Source organism: Schistocerca cancellata, chromosome 3 (genome assembly GCF_023864275.1).
Source record: "Schistocerca cancellata isolate TAMUIC-IGC-003103 chromosome 3, iqSchCanc2.1, whole genome shotgun sequence".
Taxonomy (NCBI): Eukaryota; Metazoa; Arthropoda; class Insecta; order Orthoptera; family Acrididae; genus Schistocerca; species Schistocerca cancellata.
The window spans coordinates 622,339,410-622,351,386 of NC_064628.1; the positions used below are offsets into that span (position 1 = coordinate 622,339,410).

General features: G+C 36.9%; 1 protein-coding gene across 2 annotated transcripts in view; it reads left to right on the top strand.

The window, feature by feature from the left end:
• The window catches only part of LOC126175531 (uncharacterized), a 106,126-nt gene extending 94,818 nt beyond the window's left edge, over positions 1-11,308 (top strand). For both annotated transcript variants that reach the window (XM_049922363.1, XM_049922362.1), the window contains exon 7: positions 10,051-11,308. In XM_049922363.1, coding sequence (XP_049778320.1) covers positions 10,051-10,239 — 189 coding nt within the window. In that variant the 3' untranslated portion in view covers positions 10,240-11,308. The remainder of the gene's footprint in view (positions 1-10,050) is intronic.
• The last annotated feature ends 669 nt before the right edge of the window (positions 11,309-11,977 follow it).

An 11,977-nucleotide genomic window follows, 5' to 3' on the forward strand; every position in this document is an offset into this window, starting at 1 on the left:
TTTAGAACAAAAATAGTTTTGGAATTAGTACATTCAGATTTGTGCAACTTAACAAACTATACTGACAAGAGAGCAAAATATTTCCTAACTCTGACTGACTGATTTTTCGAGAAAGATTATTTTATGCACTGTCAGCAGTAACTATGAAGTACCTGAGAGTACTCGCAGTTTTAGAAGGATTGTAGGGAATCACACATGTGAAGAATTTTGTATCTTATGAACTACTAATGGAAAGGAATATATAAATGAGAGACTAACAAAATTCTTATACAACAAAGGAGCTAAACATCAAACAATACCTCACACTCCCGAATAAAATGGTATAACAGAGAGATACAATAGAACAATCTTGGAAAAGGTAAAATATATGTTGGATGATGTGAAATTATGTATGAAATTTTGGGGAGAAGCAGTCTCCATTGCAGTTTATTGTATTAGATTTGCATCATCAGCAAAAACTTTGAACATGATGCCAGAATCTGACATCCAACATCTGAGATTATTCAGCAGTAAAGCTTTTGTCCAAATACTAAAAGCCATTAGGCTCAAATAGGACAAAAATGTGTTGAGTGCATGCTCGATGGATACTGCAAAGATAGTAAGTGTATTGTTTGTTCCACCCATTTAACAAAGATTTATAAAAACCAAAAGTTCCCTTTAAAGGAGAAACAATTCAAAAGCGTATAAACAAGCTAGGAACATCTAATCATTCATTGGGAGCAAACAAAATATTTATTCTGTTAGCGGATAAGGAGAAGAATGAAACCGGATTGAAAGAAGTTTCATCAGAATCAGAAAACACTGTAGCACAAGATGACTCAAAGGATGCCAGGTTGTATAATAGTGTTTCGGAAGAACTGGGCTCAGTCAGAATAAAAGAAGATTTCAGACCATATCCACAAGTACTCTTCCCAAATCCAGGACCAAAAAAGATGGACAGTTATGTGTCCTATGCCACTAATGATTCACAAGAAGCAAAACCATCAACTTTGGAAGAGGCGTTGCAATCTAAAGATCGACAGAAATGGTTTCATGCAATTCAAGAAGAATTAAAGTTACATGCAGAAAAAAAAGACTGTTTATGCCAAGTGGATCTTTAAGACAAAAAGAGACTTACAAGGGCAAATACTGCACCCTTGTAACTCGTAAGAAATGTGCACAAGTGAAAGGTTTAGAATCTGAAGAAACATATTGCACTGGTGATATGATGCAATTCACTCATTTAATTATTTAGTCTAGCTGTTAAATGTTACTTGGACATTGATCATTGTGATGTAAGTGCAGTTCTTTTGCAAGGAAACCTGAAAGAAGAAATTTATATTATAATTCCCATGTTTGGCAATGTGAGAAAAACAGTAAAAGATAAAAGCATGAAAAGACTTTAAAAAGCAGTCTGTGGATGTCAACAGAAAAGTTACTGTTGGAATGTCAAACTGGATAAAGCTCTACTCAGTGTAAATTTCAGCAGGTCACCAGCTGACCCCTGCATTTACCACAAAAATCAAGGAAGATACATATTCATCATAGCAATTTATGTTGATGATTTACTGACCTTTTGTAACAATCTGCAACAAAAAATTGCTTTTAAAGAGAAACTAAACAAACAATTCAAACAATAGGACATTGGAGCCGTGTCCAGTTGCCTGTGGGTCTGATTAACAAAAGATCGCAAGTGTGGACTGTAGTAGATGAAGCACACATTATATAAATCAGATTCTAGAAAAATATAATATGCAAGGCTGGCATCTTGCATCCACACTGCTAAATCATAACATCCAGTATTATTGCAGAGGGGGAGGGGGAGGGGGAGCTGCCATAAAGATTTATCTCAGGAAGGGAAGTCATATGTAGCCTAATGTAGGCACGATTAGCTCTTTCATCTATAATTGGAGTGGTGTGTCAGTTTAATAATAACCCAGGAATATCTTACTGCCAAGCTGTGAAAACAGTCCTACAATATTTAGAGGGAACTAAAGATGTCGAAGTACAATTTTCAAAAATGAGGATCATGACATCACAGGATTCATTGTCCTGACTGGGCTAGGGACGCAGAAGATAGGAAATAAAGCACCGAATTCTTGTTTGTGGCACAAGGTGCAGCAGTATTGTGGAACAGCAAAAATACCAACAGTAACATTCTAGGTAACTGATGCAGATTACTTGGCATTAACTTCTGTCTGCCAGGAAGCACTTTGCCTACAATAGCTATGAAGAGAAATATCCCATTTGCTAAAAGTGGGCCTAATTAAACTGTTGTGTGACAACAAAGGTGCAGTTGACTTGTCAAAGATAATTGGATACAAAGGCCACACTAAACACATTGATTGGAGCAAATTTCAACAAATTGAACACTAGTAGAATGTAATGACAAAGCTGCTGTGAAGAACTAGTCATCATGAAGTAACACAAGAATTTGGACTAAGAGGGTGAGATACTGAGAGGTTTTGCTCCTTGTTGGGATGTTGGAAATTATGAATTCCATGCTTGTACTAGAAAATCATCTTTGGCACCATTGCTACAGCTCTTGCTATGGACATCGTTTGTTGCTGTAATTTTATGTCATGTAATACTTCAATGTTACATTCATTCTGTGCAGAAAAAACCTTTTTTAGTTTGAAACAGTAGCGACTTTTTATTTGAAGATTAAAAATAACACACCTGCATACGCTTGATCAGAAACCAGACTTCAGTTATAAAAGTCGAAGGATATGAAAAAGGGGCGGTCGTTGAAAAGGGAGTGAAACAGTATAGTAGCCTACCTCCCATGTTATTCAGCTTATACACTGAATAATCAGTAAAAGAATACTAAGATAAATTTGGGAAAGGAATTGAAGTTCATGGAGAAGAAATAAAAAAATTAAGGATTTCCAGTGGCATTGTAGTTATGTCAGATATGATAAACGGCTTGAAGATAGTGAAACAGAGTGGAAAATGTTTTGAAAAAGAGGTTATAAGATGAACAACAATAAAAGTAAACCGATAGTAATGGAACGTATTTGAATTAAATCTGGCAAACTGGAGAGAACTAAATTAGATTAGCAAATGAGATACTAAATGTAGCAGCTCTGTTTTGCTATTTTGACAGAAAAAAATAACTGATGATGACCAAAGTAGAGAAGATAGGGGCTGTTCAAAAAGTCTCTCCGCAGTGCCGTATGACTGTTAGCTGCGCATGCTGTATGCTGCAGTAAATATACCTAAATGAAGCTCAATGAAATAAAAGTTATTAATTTATTGAATATTCATTTTTACTTACAAATTTTCACATTAAATGTTGAAAGTGACCCCCCTGTTGTTGAATACACAATTAAATTTGTCTAATCATGTTTCCAAACACAAGCTGTAACATTTATTCTGTAACAGAAGCAGTGAAAGTGGATATTGCAGTTTCCAATTAATCGATGGATTTTGGATGGTTTTTATAGACAGTTGCTTTTGCTGCACCCCGAAAGAAAAGTCAGGTGGTTTTAGGTCAGGCTTTCGTGGAGGCCAAATTCCCTGTGAAATTATGCGATAACCAAAAACATCAGCAAGCAGTGACATTGAAACGCGAGCTGTATGCGCAGTTGCACCATCTTGTTGAAAACAACCGTTCAGTATTTCTTTTAACGCAAGTTCTCCTATGAATGGGTACAGAATATCACTGCAATATCGTTGTGCGTTTATTGTTTTGTTGAAAAACCCAGGCAGGCGAACAATCATACGGCACGCACGGCTAACAATCATACAGCACTGCGGAGAGACTTTTTGAACACCCTGTATAAAATACACATCAAAAATGGCACAAAAAGTGTTTTTGAAAAAGAGAAATTTGTTAACATTGAAATAGGGAGTTTTTTTTGAAGCTGTTTGTGTAGATTATAGCCTTTTGTAGAAATGAAATCTGAAAGGTAAGCAGTACAGACAAGAGGAGAATAGGAGTTCCTGATATGTAGTGTTACAGAAGGATGGTGAGGATTAGATGAGTAGTACAAAATATTTGGGATATCTTGATTTAAAAGAAGGATTGATTGATAGGGCTCATTCTGAGACATCAAGGAATATTCAGTTTGGTGATGGAGTGAAGTGTGGGTCGTAAAAATTGACTAAGGCATGACTGCAGTTAATAGGTTCAAATGGATCTGGGTTAGAGTAGTTATGGAGAGATGAAGAGACTTGCACAGAATAGACAAGTCTGAAAAGCTACATAGAACTATACTAGTCTTTGGACTGAAGATCATAATTACAACAAGAAGTTGTGTACCACTCAACTAATCGATATGTTTTCAACCTTTCTCAAAAAGTAGCTCTTGCTCATCGAGTGGTACAACATTTTGATAGCCAGTGGTTCCATTGCTGTGAAGTGCATTCAGTTTGCTTTTGTATGGAAATATTTTTGTGATTAATTATTATGGTGATAATGCCTCCTGACAGGCAAGCATCAGTGCATATTCCATGATTCAGTTGATAAAAGTGCTTCTGGGTGTAACATAGTGCAGTTCTATGCCTTTTAAATAAAGTCTTTGTTGTGGATTTACAGTTTTCAACACCGCCTTCCTATTCCAGATCACAGTAGACTCTTCATCCTGTTTATCATACGAATATAGTCAGTCTAGTTTTGTAACTATGCTTTTGTGAATATGCATCGTGTCATCTTCCATTTTAGGGCTCATTTCATGGGTAAGGACTTCGTCCTAATGTTTCATAGGTATTGATATTTAACAACAATACTAATTGTTATTCCTATTCAGGATCTGATTCTTGATACTGACATCCATCCATCTGCAAGAATATTCATTATAGTCTTGTGTTGGACAAATACTTTAATTAAGCAGGCCATTGTGCCTTTTCTGTCTTCCAATGGGTATATAATGTATATAGTGAAATTAGTGCCTCATAGCTCTTTGGTGATTATTCTACAGCGATTGCTCTTTATGTTTAAAAATGAGAATCAGGTGCCAGGTGGTACTCACATTTTTATTCTCTAGCCAATTCAACTAAGACAAAAAAAGATAGGAGGAAAAATCCATGTTGTTGCAAATTTTTGTATGGTGGTAGGAGGGAGTGGTGCAAACAACATACTAAAAATCTTGACTTATGGACACATGGGGATGGGTGAGCATTTAAAGGCCATTGATGTTCAAAATTACAAACCAATGTCCTTAATATCAATTTACTGCAGAATTCCTGAACTTGTTAGCAGTTCGAATATAACAAATTTCTGACTGAAAAGTTTCTGTCCACAAATCATTAGTTTTAGAAAGCATTGCTCAATCAAAACTGAGCTTCCCCTTTTCTCCTATGATACTGCCTCACCTGTCATTCAATAACATCTTTGCCTCTGTACTTCCACCTCGACTGACATATCTGCACAAATTCTTTGCCTTTACATATCTGTCTGCTTGTGTCTGTATATGTGCAGATGGATATGTGTGTGTGTGTGTGTACGCGATTGTATACATGTCCCTTTTTCCCCCCAAGGTAAGTCTTTCTGCTCCCGGGATTGGAATGCCTCATTACCCTCTCCCTTAAGGGAACATGTGGCTTGTGGTTTGTTCTTGTCCACAATCACAGGATGTATCTTCTGTTATGAAGCCCCATCTCTTCAGGTTGTCTCTAGATCGTCCAACTCCTGATTGTAATCTTTTTAAAGATTTCCACACCAGCCAGCTCTCGTTGTGTCCAGGTGGTAGTTCTTCAGCTTCTGGCATCTGCATGTGAGGCATCGACTTCATCCATAACTCCAGCCTTGCTTTCTCTGATGAAATGGTGAGCTTCTCAGATGTTCTCAGGAAGCTCTTTCGCGATCTCAGCCATTGCTGTGGTGGATTATGTTCGTGCAGTGGATGGGCACTGTCCTGTTCCACTTTCAGTCTCTCCTCGTTGGCAGCCACTGTTCTGCGTACCCATGGTGGCGCTATTCCAGCCAGGCAGTAGAGCTTATCAGTTGGGGTAGGTCTTAATCCCTAGATTTACGAAAAGGTTTGACTCGATGCCCCACTGCAAACTGATAATGGAAGTTATGAACATGTGGAATAGGGTCCCAGATATGTGAGTGGCTCCAAAGACTTCATAAGTAATAGGACCCAGTACATTATCCTCAATGATGAGTGTTCATCAGAGACAAAGATATTGTGGGACATGCCCTAGGGAAGTGTGATAGGATAGCTATTATGCTCCCTATACATAAATAATGTGAAAGACAGAGTGAGCAGCAATCTGCGGTTGTTTGCTGATAATGGTGTGTTGTTTGGGAAGGTGTCATCATTGAGTGATGTTAGGCAGATACAAGATGATTTGACAAAATTTCTAAGTGGTTTGATGAGTGCCAGCTAGCTGTAAATGTAAAAAATATAAGTTAATGCAAATGAGTAGAAAAAACAATCCCAAAATGTTCAAACACAACATTAGTAGTGTGCTGCATCACAAAGTCATGTCAATTAAATATCTGAGTGTAATGTTGCAAAGCTATATGAAATTGTACAAGCATGTAAGGATTGTAGTGGGGAAGGAGAATAGCTGACTTCGGTTTATTGGGAGAATTTTAGGAAAGTGTGGTTCATCTGTAAAGGAGACCACGTATAGAACACTAGTGCAATCCATTCTTGAGTACTGCTAGAGTGTTTATGATTCCCACCAAGTCAGATTAAAGGAAAGCATAAAAGCATTTCAGAGATGGGGTGGTAGATTTGTTACCAGTAGGCTCGATGAGCATGCAAGTATTACAGAGGTACTTCGGGGACCCAAATCGAATCCTTGGACGGAGCGTAACATTCTTTTCAAGGAACGCTGTTGAGGAAATTGAGAGATCTGATGTTTTGCAGACTCTAGAACAATCCTACTACTACCAGTGTACATTTTGCATAAAGACCATGAACATAAGATATGAGGAATTAGGGGTCGTACGGATGAACAGTCATATTTCCCTTGCCAATTTGCAAGAAGAGCAGGAAGAGAAATGAGTTGTAGCATTGAAAGGAACCCTTCACCATGCACCATATGGTGGGTTGCTGAGTATGTATGCAGATGCATTTTGGAAGGTAGTTCACAGGATTGTGGTCATGCACTTCCCTCCTTTGTTGGCCTGCAAACTGAATAGCGAACAGGTGAATTCACACTATCTCTACCCCTATACATCACTAGAAGCAACTATAGCGTGTTTCAGGTCAGTTCCAAAATAACAGCTTGTTGCTCTTTATTGTTGACAGTGTACTGTGAGGCTATGTATCATGTTGTAGGCACTTAGTGATGAATTAATTAATGACCAGAAAGTTACTGCATTTCTCTCACAGTTAATTGTGTTACTGGTAGCCTATGCAAATCTCTTTCATTCAGAAACCACTTGGACTTGTAGAGTGGAACTCACAGAGTGAACCACTTACCACACATCCACAGTGTATCTTGCAAGGTGGGTGTTAATGTGGCTGATGGACTGGGCTTTATCATGTTCAGTTCCAAAACAGTAATGTGCTGTAATCCATTGCTTGACTTATATTGAAATATCTGAAGTTGGGTAACACCTAAGTGACCTAAATTCGTTGCGGAAGAGCCTGAGCTGATGCAAGGATTGAACATTTGAGAAGTATTCCATCTATTTATAGTGGAGGCAATGAAATAAACATTGTCAAATAAATATTGACAACATGTTGCACTTGGGCTAAAATCTTTAGTGTGGTAGACGTATTACAGCTGCAGGAGTTAAGTTTAATAACATAATAACTCACTTAAACAGAAAATAACTTCAGTGTATGAATCCAACCCCAGTGAAGTTATTTTGTCTACGTATATAAGAGAAGTAGACAAGAAATGCTGCGGAGGTATAGTCTGCCTGTAAACTGAAAATTGAGCAGCAGCCGTGGGAGAGGATGCCTTTCCTGGAAGAAAGCTACAGCTGTTGTATGGGATCACTAAGAATAAATTTTCCCTCTAGCAGTGTAGAAAAGTCTTCACTGATTGACACAGATTCTTTCCACATGTGTTCTTTTCATTAATATTATTAATAAGTCTTACCTGTATTCCATGTAGTGTTAACACACCTTGTGGAAAATGAACATTGCACAGCATGTGGCCAGTTATCATAAGGTGCACTGCAGAAGGGTTAGTACAAATTTGTTAAACACCCTGTAGGCACTTGCTGTGACATTGTGAGGTAGAGGGAGTTGGGACTCGCCTGCTTCTCTTCAGTTTGTAGACCTATAAAGGAGGGAAATGCATAACCACAATTCAGCAATGTACCTACCCTCATGCTTCTTCCCTCCATCTCCCCTCCCCACCACCCCCTCCCACCCACCTCCTCCCCACCACCCCCTCCACCCCCATTAAACCCAAAAAAAAAAAAAACAGTTTATTCCTAAACATGGCACTACTGCCCTTAGATATGAAACACACATTTAACATTTGTTATAAACAATTTCATTGAACAGTAAACATTAATTTTATACCATTAAAACACTATGTTTAGTAATTTGTGGTTTTTCCATCCCCTGCAACATGAAAACTATTAGTCCCAGAGAAAAAATTTTATAGGGAAATTAATGTAGCTTAATGTAACACTGGGAAATATTTTTGACAGAGGCTGCGGTTATTGAGTTACTCAAAAAACATAAAAAAGTAACTTTTAAATGCCCCCATTCTTCGGCCACACCTTACCAGTCAGGATTTTTGCTATATTGTTCATGGCACTTCCTTCTTCCATCATGTAAAAATTTGCAACTACAGAAAGTTTTTCCTCAGATTTTCCTTCCATTGGCTGGACTATTTGTTATCCAGTGATTAATAGCTCGTTTATACTAGGTAACTCTCACTACACCTATATGTATAGCATGTATTGTATGTCACAAATTAGTTCTATTTTGAAACATTACCAATTATATTATAGGTGAGTAATCCCATGTTTATCCAAATATATATATTCCATTGATAAGAGATACCATGGAAATAGTATTTCTTCAGTCTTTTGTGAATATGACAGCTACGATGGGGTAAAATGGAATGACATTTTCTGTTAATCTGTGTTAGAAATGCACAGCAGTGTTCAAAGGGTACCTATTAATTTAATGGTCTACTTTATTACAATAAAAGAAATAGCAGGATTGAAAATAAAGTGTGGCAAGGCAAACATTGACCTGTAGACAGTTGATGTCTAGCACACAGAAACAGATAGCAGCACAGAGACATTACTAGTTTTTGAGCCACTGCTCTTTCATTTGTTTGAGTACATCGTCTCAAGACGCATACAACCACACAGACATCCATCGTGCAAGTGAACATCCTGATTTAATGATTACGTAATGAGATTTAATTGTTAAACAATGAAGACAGACACCCTTTGTGATTGCTACTAACAATGTTTATGAAGTTACTCTAATTCTCACCTTGATATGCTACAGAACTGATTATTATTTCATTACTTTTATTTTCACAGTTTGCAGTATGTCACAAAGTATAGACATTTTATGGCATCTCGCATATAGACAGCAGGCACTACCTTGATTACTAAACACATTACTTGCAGAGGAAAATTCAAGTGTAACCTACCATTCTGTTCACAATGAGAACATTACACAGAGTAAGAGCTTGGAATTAATGAAGATAGGGAAGGAAATATGCGGTGGTCGTGTTTAAGGAACCCTAGCATTTGCCGTAAATGATTTAAGGCAGCTACAGAAAACCTAAATGCAGATGTCCAAGCAAGTGTTTCCCCTTTACAAGTCCAGTGCGCTAACCACTGTCAGCTCATCTGCCGATTGTTTAGAGGAAGGGAACTAGCTTTTGATTATTATCAGTTACCCAAGAGATCATTGTCTGCTGCACTTCAACATCACTATGAACTCGAAGTTATATAAGACCAATTAAAAAAGGCATGACATAACATTGGATATCAGTTTTGTGTCCATTGCGTTAATATGACGTGTATAAATCTACAAAACATTAGACAAACTTGTGTCAGAACATACATAATTTATGTCTTCACATATGTCAGTTGTCCACAAAAATTCTACTACTACTGTTTTAAAATTCATTGTAGATGTCATTATATCGTTGTTAATATATTTTTCTCTTTTATCATAGGCAATGGAAGCAACAAAGGCACTTTTACGCCATGGCCTTCGAACTAAGTTAGAGGCTTCACTTGAGTCAGAAATACACTTACTGGTGCAGCATTGGTGCACAAATGAATGTCAGAATAATATTCGTAATTTTCTGGAAGCTTATGAAGAAATCAGCTTGCAGAGACAACGCATTGATCCTGACCTCTAGCCTTGGGTTTGTCCCATTAGTGCTGTCTGGTCAGAGTTCTCCAGAGGGCAACAGGAAAATGCCTGTTTTGAACACTAATAATTATTTATTGTTGTAAGTGTGTGCTTTATTTTTATAGGCAGTTTGTTATGGTTTGAAATGGTGGAATGCCTGATCATCATGATGCATGGTAATGACTTTGTTAGGTCTTTGTGACATTTGTGATATTATTGATAGATAATACATCACTTTCGTTCTGTTCTAAAGTTTTCTGAATACAGGTGTACTGTGTGGTTATACAGATGCCTTCATAGATGACAAGAGTTAAAAAGATGGTTTAAGTGCTGAAGGCATTCTTATCAACAGAACTTTCATGCTGGGGCCAAGATTGTAATGCGGATTTTTCTTTCTATATGATTTCTGATTGTTACAGTTGAAGCTGAAGAAGTTGAGTGTTTTGTAATGTGTAAAAGTGTAGTTGTTGATGATCTCTCAGAAATCTTTATTTTCGTAAGATCAGTTGATACGTTGGTGAATAATTGTTGAGACATTTCAATGTCACCTTTGTGCTCAGGAGAATTCGGTGTTAATCCAGTTTACGAAGAAAAGCTAAGTAGTTCATGTGGGGACAGTGATAGATTGTAATTACTGCTTTCTTGCATTGTATAGAATTGATAATTTCATCTCTTTATACTTTTGTACAACTTTACATAGTTGAAAACAAATATTCGTTGTTGTGGATGTTCACAAAATAATAATTTTGTTACAGATGCATACCATTTAAGTTTACACTTAAGTAGTAATCATACATGCACTCATTATCAGATGTTGACCTGTGCATACGTCTTTGCACACAGTACTCCTGTTCATTCTCCTCCTTTTTTATCTACTTATTTTCGTTTAAAGATTGTCACTGTGCACTTTAAGAAATTAAAATTAAATTTTCAAAAGTGCCAGAATATCGCCTTCCTCTCCACTAACTACACGCGCGCCCACACACACACACACACACACACACACACACACACACACACACACACACACACACACAGAGAGAGAGAGAGAGAGAGAGAGAGAGAGAGAGAGAGAGAGAATTGCTATTGTTTTGAAATTTTATTGAATGAACATTCAAGAAAGCATTATATTACAGTGAATGTCGTGACTTGCAAGTACTTCATCATTTACTCTGCTGTTTCACAGATGAGTAATGTAAATTTGCAGTGGTAGAATATGTTTAAACTAAAAAAAGAATTTGTAAAATGTGAGCCTTATTAAAAACTGTAATCTTTTAATGATGTACATTATGGAAAAAACGAGGTGTGGTGATATTTTCACATTATACAAGTACATGTTATTTTTTCAGTTTATGAAAGTGATATGTAACTGTATATAACTGACATGTTGTTTGCAATTTGAAAATTCTAATTCAAAAACCAGATCATTTTTGCACATATAATGTATATAGAATTGGTTTTAACCAGTCTCAGAAAACATTCCAAAAAATCCATGTAAATTTAACTGTCACCAAACACTTTTAACACCAGATTGTGTACCTGTACATTTATAAAAGAAATGATGTACTACATCAGATAAATATAAGTTATGGTTTTCAAGTGTCTTAAACCATGTGGAGCACTTTACTTCATTTATAACTGTGATGCATGAGGACAAAGCTGTATTTTGTCCTTGATTTTGTTGTATTAGCATGACGATTGCACTTTTATCAGTACATGGTAGTGTTGTGTGAGAGTTCATTATG